General features: G+C 47.3%; 1 protein-coding gene and 1 long non-coding RNA gene across 4 annotated transcripts in view; both read left to right on the top strand.

Annotated features, from left to right (window-relative positions):
- The first annotated feature begins 358 nt into the window (after positions 1-358).
- LOC110348099 (uncharacterized) lies at positions 359-11,003 on the top strand. The gene is made up of 2 exons (XR_002393067.2): positions 359-7,894; positions 8,603-11,003. It is a non-coding gene; the product is annotated as an uncharacterized LOC110348099 (long non-coding RNA).
- Positions 11,004-19,694: 8,691 nt separating this feature from the next.
- Gars1 (glycyl-tRNA synthetase 1) overlaps positions 19,695-20,862 on the top strand; it is a 39,138-nt gene continuing 37,970 nt past the window's right edge. For 2 of the 3 annotated variants that reach the window (XM_087206568.1, XM_087206569.1), the window contains exon 1: positions 19,695-20,000. In XM_087206568.1, coding sequence (XP_087062694.1) covers positions 19,776-20,000 — 225 coding nt within the window. In that variant the 5' untranslated portion in view covers positions 19,695-19,775. The remainder of the gene's footprint in view (positions 20,001-20,862) is intronic. The other variant, XM_087206570.1, reaches the window with a different exon arrangement.

Genomic DNA, 20,862 nt, shown 5'->3' with positions numbered 1-20,862 from the left:
GTGGGAAGGTATTGTTTCTGTCACTTATATTGAGATATTTGATGTCCTCTCACCCCAGGCAAAGGGTGAAATGCACAAATCTAACAGATAGCACTTTTTGATCATTTACTCTGTGTCTTTTTGTAGATTTTGCACACCAGTCAATTAACTCCTAAAATGAGTATATCACTTAGTTGTCAACTACAAAGAATTTAAGGTAAGTGAACATCAGAAGTAATTTCATTATAACAAAGCATAGAAGAAAACATGTTTCTAAATGCACAGGGTGGGTGGAGGTGTGGCTCTGTGGTAGAGCCCCTGCCTAGCATCTGAAAGGCCCTGAGCTCAATCTTCAACGGGGGGGGGGGGGTGTGCCACGGTAGCAGTTATACCTCTCATTCCTACTACTAATACAAGACTTGCAACTCTTGCAAATTTCTCTCCAAACATTTCTTCTCCCTCCTTCCCTTGGATTCTGAGGGCTTGCGGGACCCAGTGTTCTACACCATCACTTCCAGCAGGTGGCAGCACTACTTTAGTAGGCACCAGAGAGATTCTTTCCCCAGTGTAGGAAAGAATTCACATACTCTCCTCCCAGAGTGTGACAAAAGCATGCCTTCCTCCTTTTCCTATTTCTGTTCTAGGGCCCCAAAGAGACCTGAGCTTCGTGTTCCTTTCTTTTCCTTTCTCTCTCTGACTCCCTCCCTCCCCCCTTTTCTTTCTCCTTCCTTCCTTCCTTCCTTCCTTCCTTCCTTCCTTCCCTCCTTCCTTCCTTCTCTCTCTTCCTCTCTCTCACCCCTTCAGGATACAGCTCACTTAGCCCTTGTCTCTCCATAGGCAACTCTGGGTCACAGAGACTGAGCGGTACTCAGAATAGTCCACCTAATGACCTAAGCTTTTCTACTTACTCTTCTTACCCCTGGGCTGGGTGAAAGTTTGGGTATAAGAGAGATCTTGAATGAGTACAACCTCTGCCACTCACTAGCTAAGAGAGTTTAGGCAGATTAACCTCTCAAAGCCCTGGATTCTTCATCTGTAAAATGGGGATTATAATAGTGGCCACTTCATAGGGCTCATATGGAGATTAAATGAGTGCATAGTCCCTGGCCCATGAAATTCTGAATATTAAATCAGTGCTAGTGTTCATTATTATAAGCATGTAGACTTGCAAATAGATAAAATTGTTAGCAGTGGTTATTTCTAGTAGCAGGGTCAGAGATGAGTTTTAATTTCTTCTTTGTTTTCCATATTCTCTTCAAAAAGCATTTTTAAATTCTGTTTTGTTTTGTGGTACTAGAGATCAGCATATGGTAAGTACTCTCTATACTTCTGAGCTACACCCTCAGCTCTTAAATGTTGTTTTTATATTCATAAAAAGGTAATTAGAATGTAGCAGATTGTCAATCTCAGTTCTTTTTTTTGGTACCGGGGATCGAACTAAGCACCTTGCACTTGCAAGGCAGGCACTGAAACCACTGAGCTAAACCCCTGGCCCATTAATCTCAGTTCTTGACATTTTCCCTGAAACCTTCAAACACTTTTCCCATTGCTCAATGAGCTCCAGAGGCTGTGCCTATGTCCTATCTATTTTGGGATATTTAACATTAAACACATTATTTGACACACAGTAGGTAGTCAATACTCATTTTCTGCACAAATTCTCAAAGGCAGTTCCTTCAGGTTTTGGTTTCTCCTTGTAACTAAACATCCTTTTTTTTCTGTCAAGAATTCTCTTTCCTCACATAGGTCTAGTTTCTAATCCCTTTACCAAATTAATTAAATCCTCTCCAAGTTCTCCACAGCTAAAATTCCTTGGAGATGCCTGAGCTGGCATTAGGCAGGTTTCCACAAAGCTTTTCACTGGAGCACCCAGAACAGGAATGGGATCCTTGATTTGAGATCAGAACTTTTCAGAAGGCAAATGAAAACCCAAGGGCCAGGATAACCTGGATGATACAAAGAGATTATAAAAGGAAATAGACATTTCTAGAGAGACATTATATTTCAAATTAAAATGCATGTGCAGAGGGTGACTGTTTTTCCCTATTGGTAAAGAATGCAGGGTTACTGATGATCACCCTTGCAGTTGGTTTTTTGATCTTCACTTTGAGCCAGTGAAACTGTCCAGGGATTCTCTAGAGAGGATGGGCCCAGAGCAATACTGCCTGATGTTTCTTCTACAAAAGCAAGACCAGAATAGATGATATTAGCAGCTGTATTAGTCATCTTTCCTTGCTGGGACAAAATACCTGACATATGTAATGTAAGGGAGAAAAGGTTTCTTTTGGTTCAGTTTCAGGGACTTTAGGCCATGGTTGGCTGGCTCCAAGGCAGGAACATTGTGAAGGAAGAGTGTGGCAGAGGAGAGCTGCTCAATTTATGGGAAGCAAAACACAGGGGAGGAGCCAGAGACAAAGGGCCCAGGGACCAGATATAGTCCCCAAGGTCACACCTTCATGAACCACTGAAAAATACCCAAAAGTGTGCTCTCGTAATCTGCTAGGTATCTCTCAAGCCAATTAAGTCCACAATCAAGATTAAGCATCACAGCAACTGATACAGTTTAGTTCTTTCCTTGGATTATTTTTATGTATTGTTTTTGGTGCTGAGAATCAAACCCAGTGTTTTATATATGTGAGGCAAGTGCTTTAGACTGAGCTAAACCTCTGGGCCTTTCCTTATCTTATTAATAAACTTCAGCCTCTCTCAATCCAGGGAGTTTGAAATCTGAATGAGAGTCCAAGATGATTGTGCCTGAGCCACTTGATGTAGAGTCCCTGAGAAACAGAATTCTCCAAGGTGGCCCCATCTACATAGAATCTAGATATTCAGCTCCTTTTTGAACCCCCCCCCCTTTTTTTTACCTTCCTGTGATATACATTACATTCTTTTTTGTTTAAAACATCCAACCATTTAGTCTCCTAACTGAGTCTTCAATGTTTCCAAGCCAATCTTGGATGCAGAGTCTGGGGGTGGGGATGACATGGGGTGGCTCCAGGATGGCTGGTTGCTTCAAGGCCACGTGGGAGGTGCAAGAAGACAGGAAAGCAGGAGATATGCATGCGCTGGTCAGGGCTGATTTCAATGGACACGGTGCCAGAGCAAGACCTGTTCCCTTCATCCCCTGCTCCTGAGCCCCTGAGCTCTGGCAAGAGTGAGGGGAAGGTCCTGTGCTCCCGGCCATGTAGCAGTGCTGGAGCATCCCACCCAGGCACCCAGTCCCTAAATAGAGTTATCTGCTGCTGCTGGCAGCTCCTCATTCCAATGGAGCAAACCTGGAAAGGCACATGCTCTACCCACTGAGCTCCAAGCACTCCTCCTCACTCAGGCCACAGATGAAGGATAAAAAGCAAATTGTGCAGATTTTTTTCATGTGTTCCTCTGGATGCCCAGGTCGTTTTGGGTTTTATCATACACAGCAATCAAGGCTGCAGAGACTCAGTGACACTGCCACATAACTTAGTGTATTAGCCAGCATTCTCTAGGGAAACAGAATAAATGAGTTAGAATATCCTCCTGCCTTTATCTCTGAGCTCTTTTTCTGGGATTGAGGTTCTGACTGCTTCTTGACAGGGCCATTTCTCACAATTGTGTTTGCAAAGGACAACCCTGCTGAAGCAACAACCTCCTGCCTCAGAGACAGAGCAGGCTTGCTCACTGCTTACTATTAAATGGCACACACCCAAGCTCAGTGCTCCTTAGCTGCCACATAAACACACTGAGGGCAATATGTGAAGAGCAGCAGAGATGGAAATGAAAAAATGGAGAGAGTATCATGCCACATGAGTGTAGTGAAGGGAAGGCATAATTGAGAAGAGAGAGAGCAGCCAGAATGCAGAAGAAACCTCAGGAGACGGTGGCTTCCTAATACCATGATGTTCAAAGAAGACTTCTTAAAAGAAGGGAGGGAGTAGCAGCATCACCAGAGGCCTAGCACGACTTGGCCCCCAGTGCCTCTCAAAGCCTGTGGGTCTCCTGTACCTGGAGACCTGATGCTGTGGGCCATTGCCTAGAAGTGCCATGCTTTCAGAATCTCCATTTTCTCAGATCTTCCCTAGCACATCCCCTTGGCCAGCTCTGATTGATTCTCCAAAATTCAGCTCATGCTCAGCTCTTCAGAGAGGGCCAAGTGGCCAGATCCTCACACTCAAAGAGGAGGAGCTGCTCCCCAGCACTCTGTGTGCACTTTCATTTGATCGCTTATTGCAGTTTGCTGGGCACATCTGTCTACTTCTCCAGCCTGTGAACGCCTTAAAAATAGGGGCTTGAGCTTCTGCCTCTTTGTATTCCAAGTGCTTGGCTTAAGGCCTAGTCTTGAAAGGAACTCAGTGCACACTGATGCATCAGTACCTGGAGGGAGGCGCTCGCTACCCTGATCCACCTCATAGAGAAGAACAGGCTCTGGTTGCCATGATGCTGCGAGCACTACTATACCTGCTGCCTTTAGGATGAGCAAATGATATTCAGTTGATTGCATGTTGGCATCTGTCCAGCAGCATCTGCCAAGCCCAGCAAAATGGATGCCAGGCTAACTCTGAGACAGCAGAGATGCTTTTCCAGCTAGTGGACCTGTCCACCCTTTCTCTTAGGCAGATAAAATGTGGAGTAACATTAAATAATTTCTTTTTTCCTGTCCCTGGAAGACTTGAAGGACTTTTCTTTTGTCACTATCCTCAACTCAGATGTCAGTTTTTTCTCCCTCCATGCACTGCTTTTTCCACCTCCTTGTCTGCTGCTACCATAAGACAGAGGTTTGCAAACCAGAGCTAACAAGACAAATCTGGCACAGTGTTTTTTGTAAATAAAGTTTTATTGGAACACTGTCATACTATGTTAGTCAGCTTTCTATTACTGTGACAAAATACCAAAGATGATCAATTTAAAAGAGGAAAGGTTGGGCCAGGGATTTAGCTCAGTGGTTCCACTGCCTGTCTCGCAAGCGCAAGGTCCCAAGTTTGATCCCTGGTACCAAAAAAATAAAATAAATAAAATAAAAGAGGAAAGGTTTATTTTGGCTCATGGTTTCTAAGGTTTCAGTCCATGATCACATGGCCCCATAGCACTGAGCTTGTAGTAAGGCAGAGGATCATGCAGGAGGCTCTTTACCTTATGACAGATTGGAAGCAAAGAGAGAGAATGGAGTGGAGTCCCAACACTGGGATTTGAACCCAGTGAGTGCTGAACCACTTTTATTTTGAGACAGAGTCTTGCTTAGTTTTTCAGCCTGATCTCAACTCTCAGTTGAGATCCTCCTACCTCAACCTTCAAGTAGCTGGAATTACAGGTATGTGTCACCAAACTCAGTTTATGTGTTGTTTTCTTTTTTTTTTTTTTTTTGGTACCAGGGATTGAACTCGGGTCCTTGCGCTTGCACAGCAGGCGGCGAAACCACTGAGCTAAATCCCCTGCCCTATGTGTTGTTTTCTAATGAGCAAAATAAAAAAGCAAAAAGCAGGCCGGGGATTTAGCTTAGTGGTTCCACCGCCTGCCTCACAAGCGCAAGGACCTGAGTTCCATCCCCATAACAACAACAACAAAAAGCAAAAAGCAAACAATATGGGGCTGGAGATTTAGCTCAGTGGCACGAAGCCAAAAGCTCAAGGTCCTGAGTTCGATCCCCAGTACTGCCAAAAAAAAAAAGAAGCAAACAATATGATTTCCTTATTGGAAAAATGGGTCCACAAATTTTACATTTCAATTCCATTTGTTCCAATCATACCACTGATTTGAATTCATCCTAAGAACATGATTCTAAAAACACAAAAATATTTGTACACACAAACATTGATTCAGATCCCCCCTGCTCTGCACCAGAACAGCTAGGGATGGACTCATTCTCAAAGGACAGCGCACAGGGGCCAGTGTCCTGGACATTAGAGGGTTACTGCTCAGCAGTGCAGTGAGAAGGTCAGCTATCAACAGCAGGCCAGCAAGGCCCTGTTGCATATACCAAGGACTGATGGGTGCTTACTGGAAACACTTTGTAAGACTGAACAACAGTTACTCCATCTTTGTAATAGGGCCCCAACTTTCTGCTTCCGTTACGGATCACCAGGTAGACATCAAGTTCCAGAGATGTGTTTGTTGTTGTGCCAGGAAGGTCTGTTGTGGGCATAGTGTTCTGTCTTCTTGCTCACTTCCCCTGCGGTCTGTTTTTATCTCTCTCCTCCGCTTTTGTATTTCTGCTTGCCAACTTCCCCTGCGACCCCCTATAAAAACAGCTTTGGACTCTGAGCCAGTTGCCTCTCTAAGCTACTTTGCTTTGGGAGTGCCATCTGGCCAGACTAATAAAGGTCTGTTTTACTTTCCAACTTGTCCGGTGTGTTCCTTCCTGGGTGTTCTTCGCTGCAGTCAGCTCCTTGGAGCATTTGGTAAGGCCCTCGGTCTTACGTTCTGGAGGGCCCAGCGAGATACCTGGGTAGGAACCCCTGGTTCAGCTGAGACTCCGTGGCGGGATCCAGCAGGAGACTCTCAGGCACAGACCTCAGAAAACCTCCAGAGGTAAGCTTTTGGCCGGTTGCAACTGTTTGTTAAGTCAGGAGTGAGGTGGCTGACGAGCCGGGAAGCCTCCCCTGACCCCAAGTTTCCTGACGAGGAACAAGGGAAGGTTTAATTTCAGTTTGTCGTGGCGCCCGTTTGTCTTGTCTTTTGTATATTAATGTTGTGTCGGTTGTGTGTTTGATTTTACATTTTTTTCTTTCCAATCTTCATCAGGAGCAGAGTAATTGGAGGAACCTGTTCTACCGGGTCCACTCCGCTTGACTGCTTTCTCACTAATTTTAAATTGGCTTTTTCTCCAGAACAAGAAGATGAATATGGGGTGAAATTTTCTTGCGGAAAACTCCACTCCCTGTGCCAACTGGAATGGCCAGCCTTCGTGGTGGGATGGCCAGCCGAAGGGACTTTTGAGCCCAGTGTTTGCCGGGTGGTTTGGGGCAAGGTCACTGGTCACCCTGGCCACCCAGACCAATTTCCCTACATAGACATCTGGGTTCAGGCTTGTGAGAAACCTCGGGCTTGGCTGCAGCACTGTTCCCTCCGAACAGACACTTGCATTTTAGTCGCTGCCCCAAAAGAGCCCCGGGAACTTAAGCCCCGGGCTCCTAAGCTGGTTCTCTCACAGGAGCCTGACCCCCTGGATCCCTTAGAAGAGGCCCCACCCTATGTGGAATCCTCCACCCCCTCAGATGGCTCCCGCTCTAGACCCCACAATCCTTCCCTTCCTCCGTCTGTTCAACCTTCAGCTCCTACTCCTCTCTATCCTCCTCTCCCTGAGGGGCCTCAGTCCCGGACTCTGTGACTTCTCCCCCACACACATGAGCTGGGGCTGCGTCTGGGCCTTGCGAGGTCCCCACCAGGGAAATTAGTTCGGCCCCTCTCTTGCCCCTTCGGGAGACAGAACAAGGTCACTATGTTTATATCCCTTTCACTACTAGTGACTTATATAATTGGAAACATCAAAATCCTCCCTTCTCAGAGAGGCCCCAAGCCCTAATATCTCTTCTAGAGTCTATCTTCCATACCCATGATCCTACTTGGGATGATTGCCAACAACTCCAGGCCCTTTTTACCTCAGAGGAGAGGGAAAGGATCCGGAGCCAAGCTGTAAGGTCAGTACTAGGCAGAGCAGAGGGCCCCCACACTGGTGCTGCCAGAGAAACCAGAGTACACAGATGAAGAAACGGTGGAAATGACCAAAAAGTGGTGGACCCAAGGTAAACATGGATGGTGGATGACCGAGGATGGAAAAGTGGTGCTCCCAGCCACTGTAGCAGACACACTGCTACAAGAACTGTATGGGTCTACCCACATTGGTGAGAAAAGAATGATGGCCACTCTGCAACCCCATTTCATCAACAAGGGAATGGCACAAAAGGCCAAAGACCTAGTGAGACGATGCCCCACCTGTATCAAGGTAAATGCAAACCAGATGACCGGACCCCCAGGGGTCCGATATAGAGGATTAACTCCAGGAGAACATTGGGAATTGGATTTTACTAAAATAAAACCCAGCACGTATGGGTACAAGTACTTATTAGTCTTTGTAGATACTTTTTCAGGATGGATAGAACCCTTTCCTACTAAGAGAGAGACAGCTGAGGTAACCGTCAAAAGGCTCTTGACAGAAATAATTCCTTGTTTTGGCTTGCCCTTACCTCTGGGGTCCGACAATGGCCCAGCCTTTACGGCTAAATTATCTCGATTCATCAGTAAAGCTTTAGAGATAAAATGGAATTTGCATTGTGCTTATAGGCCTCAGAGTTCAGGACAAGTAGAAAGAGCAAATCGAACCTTAAAAGAGGTTCTAACTAAATTATGCCTGGAGACTGAACAAGGTTGGGTAGAATTTCTCCCTTTTGCCCTCCTTCATACCCAGTGTACCCCTAAGCTGCCCCTAAATCTGTCACCCTTCCAGATCATTTATGGGCAATCTCCCCCAATTGTCCCTTTGGTTGATTTGGAGTTAAAGACTTTCCCACCTCCAGCTCCTTAAGTCCCTAAAAACAGTCCATCAGCTTCAATCAGAGCTACATGATAAGCTGAGAAAAACTATGCCTGGTCCCAGTGAAAAACCTTTGCAACCCTTACCCTATAAGCCGGGGGATTTGGTTTTCATTCACAGGTTTGACTCCAAGACCCTTGAACCCCGCTGGAAGGGACCATTTCCTGTTGTCCTGGTGACTCCTTCAGCAATAAAGGTAGCTGGACACTCTGCCTGGATCCATCACAGCCATTTAAAGGCAGCACCCCCCAGAGGAAGTGACGTCAACATGGCGGATCGATCGGAACACAAAGGACCCCCTCAAGATAAGATTGATCAAAGACTAGTTTGGACAATATGGGGGTTCTTGGGGCTACTGTTCTTACCAGCCCCAATGGAAGGGGGAGCTGGATGCCAGCTGGTGTTGTCCAGCCACACTCCCCAGAGCTGGACTTTGTCCTTGAAAAATGCCTTAACGGGAGCTCACATTGCCACCATTACCACTGATAGACAATCCTATTTTATTATAGATCTGTGTTCTCTGGGGCTTCCAATCATTAGTGGTGGAGGGGCTGGATCAAAGGGTAAAGTTTCATCTGGAAAGATGGGTAAAGGGGGCCGCGGAGGGAGGTGTGGAATAGATGATAAGTTGGAAAAAACCCTCCAAGATATAGATATTTATGCCTGCTCCATAGGGAAAAATAAAAGGTGCAATGGGGGACCAGGAAACCACTGTCATCATTGGAGTTGTGAATCTATTGCCCTGTGGAAAAATGATGATGCATATTTGGCCTTGGAATGACAAACACCAAGTGGTTCATGTTCCAAAGGAAAATGTAATCCCATCAAGCTAACCTTAAAACAATGGCAAAATCCATATAAAGATTGGGAAAAAGGAAAATCCTGGACAGTGGCACTCTATGTGGGTGGAAAGGACCCTATGACTGACCTCCTCAACCAGCGTAGCCCAGTAATAGTACTGCCTAAACCGGTAGGCAACATTTATAGGGTCTCCTGCCCGCCCCCCCAAAAAAGACAAAAGAAACCTATAATGTGTCATTAGTTGCTCCTGAATCTCCAATCCAACCATACCTAAAAACCCTAGATGCCATGTACACTCTGTTAAATGAGTCTAGCTCCAATCTTACTCAAGGGTGTTGGCTGTGTTTGAGTCCATGTCCCCCATATTATGTAGGGTTGACAGTAAACGGCACCTCCTCAAAAGCTGACCAGAATGTGTGTGATTGGAAACAACTGAGGTTGTCAGTTGGGGATATAAAAGAAAAAGCATTATGTGTTAAAAATCCAAGTGTTACATCATCTTATCTGGACAGTATATGTTCTTATCAGACACCCACCATCAGTAATGAAAAATATGTAAAAGCTGAAAACAATACATGGTGGGCATGTACAAATGGTATAACTCCCTGTTTATCCATGACAGTCCTCAATCAGGAACTTGAGGTATGTGTAATGGTCCACATTTTACCCCAAGTCACTATATATGAAAAAGACCAGAGTTGGGAATACCTAGCTAAGAGAACACACACCCAAGAGAAACGCCACCCAGCAATGATTCCTGTGTTAACTGCAACAGACATTGCGGGATCAGCAGCTCTGGGTGTGACCGCAGTAGGACTGCAAGACTCTAATTTCAAGACCCTTGCCCAACAGGTAACAATAGACTTAGGCCTACTTACTGAGTCAGTGTCTCATTTGGAAAAACAAGTTGATTCTCTGGCTGAGATGGTCCTTCAAAACCGCCAAGGACTTGACCTCAGATTTATGAAAGAGGGAGGGCTATGTGCAGCCCTAGGAGAGCAATGTTGCTATTATGCTAACAAATCTGGAATAATAAGAGAAACTCTGGCCACTGTAAATAAACATCTATAAGAAAATTATAATAGATTGATAAAACAGGAGGGATGGTTCCAGTCAATGTTTAACTGGTCTCCCTGGATGACTACCCTTGTTTCTGCCCTTGCTGGACCCCTATTAATATTGTTACTAGCTTTGACTTTTGGCCCATGCATTATTAATAAGCTTATGGCCTATGTAAGGGCCCAGATAGGATCTGTTCGCCTAATGATTTTGAATCAACAGGCCAAATATCATCCTTTAAGTGAGCTAGATGAAAAAGAACAAAGATGGAGGCAAGAATACCAAGATAATGCTATATAAGATTACACAGCTATGGGAAAAATCAGTGGGGAATGTAAGACTGAACAACAGTTACTCCATCTTTGTAATAGGGCCCCAACTTTCTGCTTCCGTTACGGATCACCAGGTAGACATTAAGTTCCAGAGATGTGTTTGTTGTTGTGCCAGGAGGGTCTGTTGTGGGCATAGTGTTCTGTCTGCTTGCCCACTTCCCCTGTGGTCTGTTTTATCTCTCTCCTCCGCTTTTGTATTTCTGCTTGCCAACTTCCCCTGCGACCCCCTATAAAAACAGCCTTGGACTCTGAGCCAGTTGCCTCTCTAAGCTACTTTGCTTTGGGAGTGCCATCTGGCCAGACTAATAAAGGTCTGTTTTACTTTCCAACTTGTCTGGTGTGTTCCTTCCTGGGTGTTCTTCGCTGCAGTCAGCTCCTTGGAGCATTTGCTAAGACCCTCGGTCTTACAGCTTCTCCCTTCTTCCTTTCTCTGATTTTTCTGGGAAGTGGGGGGAATGACAGTGTACACAGCTAAATAATTTTTCCCATATGTATTTTTCAGGGTTTTCCAGAGGAATAGGAGAGAGAGAGAGAGAGAGAGAGAGAGAGAGAGGAGATTTTAAAGAAGTATGTCTTGTGATTGTGGAGGCCCAGAGTCCACAGTCTTCAGGGCAAGCTGGCAGGCTGGAGACCAGGGAAAAGCATGCTGCTGCTGGAGTCTCAAGGCTGACCATAGCCAGAATTTCTTCCACCTCATCGAGGTCAGTCCTTTTCTTAAGCTCTTCCACTGATTGGCCAAGGCCCACCCACATTATGGAGGGTAATCTGCTTTACTCAAAATCTACTGATTTTAATCCTGATTTGATCTAAAAAAAAAATACCTTTACAGCAACATCCAGATGTATAGGACCAAATATCTGAGTACAAAGGCCCAGCCAAATTGACACATAAAATTAACAATCACACAACATGGTCCAGTCTGGGGAATGAGACATGGGTCACAGCAATCAAGTGGGGCTTCTGGAGGGCTCCTCAAGAGGGAGGCACAATGTCCCACAACCTGCTGTCCCATCCCTATCCTTCTTGCCTGAAAGGTGAGTCTGTGGACTTCGAGTCACTAGCCATCGTTTTTTTTGGAGACAGGGTCTCACTATGTAGTTCAAGCTGGACTTGAACTCACTATGTAGCCCAGGCTGTCCTTGAACTTGCAGCTATCCTCCTGCCTCAGCCTCTCAAATGCTGGAATTACAGGCCTGTCTCACCACCCTCAGCTAGCCATCTTGAACTCAGGGAAGAGCCCAGGGAAGTTCATAGCATGAGGCCCCTGCAGGTACCTGCTTGGGTGTGTGCCCCATCTGGACCTTCCCATGGGCTCATCTTTAGGTAAGAGACAGAGCACTGTGCCACTGGGCATCTGTTTCTCATGTTGTGTTACTTGTGGTCAGGCACTGTGTCTGACTATTTGCAATGCTGTGTCTTGGCCATACAGAGCTCTCTTAGTCTGAACATTCCCAAGCCTCCCTCTGGGCTCCCTCGACTCTGTGAGGCCTCCTGGTATCCCTCCAGTAAGCTGAGTTGGCCTCAAAGGAATCTCCTTTGCTTCCAAGAACCCTTGCTGGCAGAAGGCATAAGCCAGGTGGGAGACACTGAGGACGTGAGGGGATAGTTCAGTGGCTGGATCATAATCCAGGGAGGATTGGATAGATATGATAGATATGAAGCTGGACCTGATCCTGAAGGTGACAGAAAGTCATGGGTGAGTTTTCTGGGTATGGGGAGGTCACACCATCAAATTTAAATATAAAATATTCTAGGTGGATACTACTGTGTTCTCCAGCAGGCAGTTTATCATTTTATGCTATACCCCTGCATTTGTGGCAGTATCCTTGGTGGTCAAAGAATTCATCATTTTTAATCCTTCTCCTGAACATGCAATGGTAGCAGAGGTATTGAGTTCGGAATGAAGGAGGTGATGCTCTTGCTCAACTGACTGTGGTTAGAATGTATACCAGGTACATAGGCCCAGCCCTGGTTCCTGAACCACAAGGCAGAATTTCACAAACTATAATTGTTCAGGTCAGGACACCATTAGGAAATCACACCAGTGAGGAAGATCTGGGGTAGCTGGGACTGCACAGTTTAAAGAAGAAAAGACCACAGAGCATGTCAGTCTCCTGTGTGTAAATATCTAGAGGTGAGGGATCAGAGGGCTTCTGTGTGGGCCTGGACTAGGGAGCAAGATGGGTGAGCCAAAGCTGTGGCCAGGCAGGTCTTTGTCCAATGCCAATGACATTTTCTGAATCCGAGTTGCTGTGTGAGACCAGGAAGCCTGGGGAGGAAATGAACAGCCCATCCTAGAGGAGTCTGGGAGGAAGCTGAGGAGCCTTCCCCCTAGGGGTGGGGAGGACAGAGCAGGGCCAGAACTTGGGAGCAGGGGAATGGAGTCATCAGTGGGACTGTCAGGATGAAGCCATGCAAATCAAAATGGGAAGCCAGGCTCAGCAACGATAAACACTGTGATATCCAAACAAGACCTGCTGCAGAGGTGGCATTTGGTATAGGGCAATGTCTACAAGGAAAGGTGGGTGGGATGCGTGTGGTTTCACCACAGAACTTACTGACTCCTGAATCTGGAGGGGAGAAGTTCAAGGTCAGTGCTGCAGACTATGCTGGTCCGGAGGCTTCCAGCAGAGGACACCTCCAGCTCTGGTGGCCCCTGGCATTGCCTGGCGGGTGGCGTCCTCATCCCTCTCTGCTGACATCTGCACGGGGCCTCTTCCCGCTGCCCGTGTCCACATTTCACTCTTCTCTGAAGGACACGAGTCCTACTGGATGAAGGGTTGCCCCACTTCAGTGGGAGCCTCTCTGCATTTCATTAGTTACATCCTCATTTGCAGTGAACATTCCCAAACAAGGTCACACTCTGCACTGACTGCATCTTTTTTGAAGGTTGGAAGGGAGACTGGGGTGCGGGGGGGGGAGGGGGGCAACTCAAGTTTTAACTAGGAGTCTGAGGCCCATCCAGCTGGAGACTCAGCAACCTAAGAGTCACACCTTGCCTGGGGACACTTTCTGTTCACTTGTCTGATTTCTTGTATTTTTCTCTCCTCGCTGTCCCATCAGACTGGCCAGGATATAGAGCACTGCTGTGACTGACTTGACTCCTCCCTGCAGAATAGGGGTGGGAGCCTGGGGTGACCTGGATCAGAGCGGAGAAGGGGCTTGGGAGGCATCCAATTCTGGAGAATTTGCTGCGGTACTGAGGCCGGCTGGATTACAGCAGGCTTGGCAGAGCCGCTGGTTTGTGGGGAGCTGCTCCCTCTGCTGGACAGAGGGAAACCAGCTCTTCTTGAGCAGACACGGGTTTTGTCTCCTTGGGTCACAAGTTCACTCTCAGAGCAGGAGGGGACCCTGGAGGTCAACAGGCCCAGCTCCCGTCCTTGTTCAGATGAGGAGACTGAGGCCAGATCCGGGAAAAGCCTTGTTCAAGGTCAAAGAGAGGGTTAGATTAGGGGCTTGAACTAGACATGGGCTGCCTTCCCTGCATACCAGGGCCAGGGAAGCATCTCTCAGCATCCTGGTGACATCCTGGGGGTATGGACTTAAAGAACAGGCTGAGCTTCTGAGTGGGCACACACAGCTCAGCACAGAGCACAGACTGGAGAAGGAGAGGGCGCAGAAGGGTGACATCTGCCTACTCACAGACCCCGACCTTCTGACCCAGAGAAGTGCCATGAGCACCCACAGATTAGCCCACACGCTGAGGTAACCCCCACCAGGCTGTGCGGGTGACCTGGCTTTGCCTCCTCCAAACTCCTAGGAAGACCTTTTGTAAGAAGAGCTTCTGTAAGTCCAGTTCTCTTTATACCTACCCTTCCTGCTCCTGTGGTCCAGATGGAGTTTCATGATCCAACTGTCCTCCTCACGCCTGGCCATGACAGGTAGGGTAAGTGGACTGGGCCAGCTGGTAGACCCAAGTGTCCAGCAACATGAAGGCAATGCATGACCACTTTTTCCTCATCTCAACTGTTCGCAGAGCTTGTCAGAAAGAGGAGGGAGGAGCAACATGCTCTGTTCTCACAATCATCCAGCCGCCCAGGCGCCCCTTCATGAGCACAGGGTGTCTAGCAGGCAGAAAGGAAAGCACATGGTGGATGACACCAGCAGCCCCGTGGGCCAGGCTAGGAACCAGTGGACTCAAAACACCATCCTGTTTCATGGTGAGGGCTTCAAAGACCAGAAAAGGATGACAACAAATGAAGGCCAACCTAGTTAGCTGTGGATCTGATGCAAGATGGGCCACCACAGCCCACACCCCATAGACTGCAGGGCCCTGGGCTGCTCTGTGAGGTCCAAGATAGGGCTTCCCACAGGCTGCTCCCTGAAGGTGTGTGCATGTGGCCAGAGATCCTGGTTTTGCCAATTTTGGTTCAAGAATTCCCCTGGGGCTTTGTTGAGCCTTCCTCGGACCATGTGGCATGCTAGTATTCTTCACCCCACTGACCATCTCTCCCTGTCCCCTTCACTCAAGGCAGACAGACAGTGTACCCTCCCGGTTCTCCTCTGGCTTCCTCCCTAGCTCCTTTCATAGGACCCCCTGCCCCCATACTATCATTGCCCATCTCTTCTGTCTTGGTGTCTTCACTTAGAAGATCCAGTCTAACACTAGACACACCCTCCTGAAAGCCTGGTCCTCATAAAGCAGAACTTAAAAGAAAAGCAGTTTTCCTTGCTGAAAGCAGTCTTCTAGCTTTTGACAGCTCCCTGTTCAGGTTCTGCCCCAAACTTCTGGGCTCTGCTCTGCTATAGATAAGGTAAACAGCAAAGTTCTTTCTAGCAGAGTCCTGTGATGTCTCGGTTTCTCAGGAATCTGCCTTCTTTCAAAGCTGAGCTCCCCTGACACTGATAAGACAGACAGTTATATTCCTGTAAATGAAGTCTTGTGACCTTTGAGGACCTGTATGCCCTCAGATGACACAGACAAGGTTGCCTACTGTTTTCCTATAAACAAGGTTTTATGGCATCTTGAAACTCCTGATATTTGGCTCTCAAGGTTAAACTGTAAAACTGCCACTGAATTAAAAAAAAAACAACTATCTTTGTTCCTTTTCATGCCCACCCCTTCAGAAAATGTATATAAGCTGGAAAATTGCTTTGTTCTCTACTCAGTCTTTTTAGACAGGAGTCCAACTGAGTCAGGGTCCACCTAATAAAATCCTCCTCATTTCCTGTGGTCTCTCCTGTTTTGTTTTTTGTTGTTTTTTTTTTGGTACCAGGGATCAAACTCAGAATCTTGTGCTTGTGAAGCAGGCGCCAGAACCACTGAGCTAAATCCCTGGCCCTCTCCTGTTTTTTTAAATCCTGCAACACTCACATCTCTGGTTAGGACCATCTATTGCGGGCAGTGAAGGTGGGCAAATAAAAGATGCTCTGGGTTGGGTGTGATGGCACATGCCTATAGTACTACCTACTCTGGAGGCTGAGACAGGAGGATCCCAGGTTTGGGGTCAGCCTGAACAATTTAGCAAGACCCTGTCTCCAAAATAAAATTAAACAAGAACTGGAGATGTAGTTCACTGGTAGAGTGCTTGCCTAGCATTCACAAAACCCTGGATTCAGTACCCATCACTGCCCCTTCAAAGCCCTGCATAATACTAGAACTCCCTAATTTCAATTATTCCCTATATGATACCCTAAAGGATAAACTCTACTGTAGTAGAGAATGTAAGAAAAATTAGTGTATGAACAAAATACAAAGGGAAAAGTAGTAGGAAAAGTGCTACTCACTCAGAGTCAGCAAATATGTGTGTTATGGTTGTTATCTAAAATTTCCCCAAAAGGCTCATTGTGTTGAAGGCATGGACGCCAGTTGATGGGCTCTAAGGATGTGATTGGATCAGAAGGACTCTAACTTCCCCAAGTGGATTAATCCACTCAGGAGTTCAGAGCTCAATGGGCTTATTAAGGTGAGTAGTTTTCCCCTGCCACAACTTCCCACCATGTTTCTGCCTCACCACAGGCCTAAGGGCAATGGAACTGGCCCACCGTGGTCTGAACGAAACCATGAGCCAAAATAAATCTTTTCTTTCTTTAAATTGACTTCCTCAGGTATTTTGTCACAGCAATGGAAAACTGCCTAACACAATGTGTTACTTAGGGAAAATGGCCAAGTAAAGGGGCAGATTAAACTGTTAAAAACTTTCAGAAGGAAGGGAAATAGAGTCCAAGAGGTCCAGCCCCACCTGCAAGCCCACACAATGGTGTCCAGCAGCCCTTCCTTACTCTGCTGTGACTCTGACTCTGGCAGGTTCTTGAACCACACTTTAGCCATGTAATAGCTGTAGAGATGGGGATTGACTTGCTTCTGAATTTGTGGACATGGAGCCAGAGCCGTTATTTTCTTTGGTGCCTTACAAACTCTGGAATCTAATAATGGCATATGAGAGCTGTGCTTAGCTTCTCAGCCTTGTGCCCAGTAGGGGCAGCCTGGGCTGAGGGTGTTGAAAGAACCTCTGCTTGGTCTAAACACTGAGACATCTTCCTGCTTAGAGTAAGGAATTGAGGTAGATAAGGTACAGTGGCTACCAGGGAGGCTGAGGCAAGGGGGTTGCAAGTTGAGTCCAACCTGGGCAATTTAGCAAGATCCTGCCTCAAAAAATGAATAAATAAATGGCCGAGGATGTAGCTCAGTGGTAGAGCATGCCAGGCTCTGATCACCAGTAACTCTCTCCTGCCTCAAAAAGAAACTGAGGCAGGAAAAAATTTTGAACCTGAAAATTTCTTTTTATCTTGAAAGGCTAAATTAATGTAATCTTTGAACTTTCATTTACAATTGGGAATCATTACTATACATTACTTCTATAAAACTTTGAAGCATCTTACTGTTGCCATTGTATTACTGGGGTCCTCTGATGTCATTTCCTCTTATAGTGGAACTTGTGGTGACCTCCATCAGACCATATGGATGGGGAGTTCTAGCTGCAGCGTAAGCATTACAATCTAGTTTGGGGCCAAAAATTTGTAATACTTATGCTGTAGCTCGAACTAGATCTCTGTAAACAGAAAAAACAAAAAGAATGACTGTTAGCAGAGATTCCCTACTCATTCCTTAATATTGGGAATTAGGAGCCTCAGAATGGAGGCCAAACCACGTTTTTTTTCAGAAGTCAAATACCAGGCATCCTGGAACCAAGTTCCTCACAAACAAAGGGAAGAAGAAATAAGGAATCTGATTACATATAACACAGTTACTCCCTGAATAACATGCCTTTCAAACCTGGAAAGTTTCTGCACTTAAAAAGTGAAGTTATGCACTGAAGGTTGGTTGTGCTAAGTCAGTCCCGGGGAGGGTCCCTGAGAAAAGTGGTCCAGTCAGCTTCTTGGACTCATCCACAAGCCCTTGATACCAGGGCAGGGGCCCATCCATAAGCCACTGGCCAAAGGTCCATTTGGACTTGTCTCCTGACCAGCCTGTCAAATTGGACTGAAGAAGGCCCATTTCACCCGCTATGTGTTACACTACTTACTGGAACAAGTTTTATACAAGAGAGAGTTCACTTCCAAGTTGGCCAAGGGTTTAGAAATGAGAAAATCTTAAGTCCATCTCCCTGAGGATAGGGTTTGGGACTATTCATGAGACAAAGAAGCAGGCTGGTCTGAAGTGTGAGGAAACCTGTTTGGAGGTAAGGAAAAGTAAAGTAATTGGTGGTCTATATGTGTATAATCGAACTTCATTACTCTTCACAGGACACGCACTCAAAAATGGTGGCATTAATATACCATGAGGGTGGAGTTTTTGGCCCTCAGATGTCAAAAGGTCACCCATTGAACACTTTGTCACTGTCTAGTATGGATTTAGTCTCGAGATGGAAATCAAATGTAAGCTTGTTCTTGAGCTTGTTCTTAAGCTGACAAATCTGAGCCCTGTAAAGGGGACCTTGATGTTACCAACTTTTAGGGTACCAACTCAGCATGCTCTACTGGAGACTGAATAGAATGTTCATGAATAGGCATATGCTATTAAGAAGAGGCTTTATTAGGATTTACGCTGCAGCATAAAGGGTAGCAGCCCACAGGCTGGGCCCACTAAGTGAATGGGGAGGTTGCTTATAGAAGAAGAAAACTAAGCTTGATCATGAGCAGGGTCAGACTTTCTGTTTGACTTTGGGTAGGAGAAGGGGCCCTTGGAGGACCTGAGGATGTCTGCAGAAGGGCAGTCATCTGGAGGATGTTGGGCAGACTTATCCCAGACAGGGCCATTCTGAATGTTGCTGCAGCCAAAGATGTATCATCTTCCAGGGTGGCCATGGAGTGCTTGATGTAGGCTGGCTGACTGTAAGGTATCTGGGGCAGCCACAGAAGAATAAAAATTACTGCTTGGGGAGCAACAGGCCATTCTCTCTTGTATTACTTGCGCAGGCCCAAGTGAAGACCGGGTGGTTTCAACTGGTTTGAGCTACTTTCAGTAAGTTTCCAAAAAGCAGCTTACTTCAAACTGAGCTACTTTCAGTAAGTTCCCAAAAAGCAACTTACTTCAGATTGTTGATAAGAACAAGTGACCAAAAGCAGGTGAAGCTAACGGGTTTATTCAGGGTTTTCTTCAGTTTCTTTGAGCGATCTTTTAAAATAAAGTCACTTTCTTGGCCTCCATATCTTGTCTTTCCAATTGGCATATCATGGGGGCGAACAGCCAGTAACAACAGAGGAACGTCTGAGCTTGAGCAACAGTCAATCAAAGTCCCTATCTCATTTGATGTTTACAAATCCTTCTGAGGCATAAAGGACCTAAGAACAGAAACAGAGGCGTGCGTTCAAGAGGGTCAGCCGAGCCTCAGTGACAACGCCTATACTTTGAAGGCTCTGAAGCGACTGGGTCCGCATGTATCAGAAGGAGCTGTGCTCTAGAACGGCCACGTTACCAGGGTGGAATGTTGCCCTGACTTCGCAGCCCCGCGGGGCGCCTGAAGTGTCGAAAGGGCTCCGTCGGGTTCCGGTTCTGGTGTCGAATCTGCGGAAGAGGACTTGCGCCACGGTGCGGGGTGGGGAAAGCGCGGCTGCGCGCGCGCAGCGGCGTTTACGCAGCGATTTCATCATGCTAGGGCTGGGCTCCGCGCGTCGCTTCCGCCGCCCCCTCCCTCCCGACTGCCCTGGGCCGGCGGCTCATGCCTTCTCCGTGCCCGGCGCTGCTTAGAGCCGCCCGGGCCGCGCTGCTGCTGCTGTCGCAGCCGCCCCGGCTCCCGGCCCGGTCCTCGCTCGCGCCCTGTCGGCCCCTCAGCGCGCCTGCCCGCGCCCCGATCTCCGTCCCCGCCGCCGCCTCCCGGAGCAGCATGGACGGCGCCGGGGCGGAGGACGTGCTGGCACCTCTCAGGCTCGCCGTGCGCCAGCAGGTACCGGCGTCTCGCGTTCAGCGCGCGCCCCGGCTTCGCTCCGCGGCGGTCCTACTCATCCTCCCCGGCACCTCGCTTCCTTCATCCCCGCCCTTCTTGATCCAGGTGCCCTGGTCAGCCACATCCGCCGGCGGACCCGCGTCTTAGCCTGTTCGATGACTCCCTCGTTCGGGCGGGACTGCGTCCCCCCGGATCTGTCCTCCTTGCCGGTCCGCGTTCCTGGTCTGGGATCTGTGTCCTCGCTTCCTCACTCCATAACCTTAACTTGGGTTTCCCAGGCTCTGCTCTGCTCTTTGTGCACCCTGGGTGGCTAGGTTCTCAATTCTGCCTCTGGTCACTGATGAGCTGAACTCGCCGGTTCTCTTGTCTGACGGTCAGACTCTTTCATCTTCAGGGTGACGTTTGCTCCTTATCATCTTTCCTTCAGTGCTTTGTTAACCGCACGATCGGCTGAGAAAATAAAAAGTTGAAACGTGGGTTTGGGAAAGTGTCGAACTTTCTTTTCTAATAAGGATGTGAAATCATTATCCTTCTGTCTTGTCATCTTTTCTGGGTTCTGAAAAGGCCATCTGGGACGAGTGAGCTTTCAGATCGTAAACCTGGGAAACTGTAAATGTGCTGAGTTACTCGGTGAAGTCATCCCGATTATGGAACATTGTGAAATTGGATTTTGCGGAAGGGAGGTTTCATAGTGATTTTATATAGGCTCTTTCCAAGAGCTCAGCATGGAGATCCCGATATAGAGAGGACCAGGAAGAGTGTTTCAGGTGATTCTCACATCCAGGGAGGTAGCTCCAGAAGCCTGCAGTAGGACCCCGGGGATCCAGGACCGACTAGTAGTGAACACCAAACGGGTTGCTCC

Source organism: Heterocephalus glaber, unplaced genomic scaffold (assembly GCF_053883595.1).
Source record: "Heterocephalus glaber isolate CG9 unplaced genomic scaffold, H.glaber_assembly_v1.0 deba00000676, whole genome shotgun sequence".
In the NCBI taxonomy this organism is placed as follows: Eukaryota; Metazoa; Chordata; class Mammalia; order Rodentia; family Bathyergidae; genus Heterocephalus; species Heterocephalus glaber.
The sequence above is the reverse complement of the archived record's forward strand: the minus strand, read 5'-3'. Positions and strand labels throughout refer to the sequence as shown.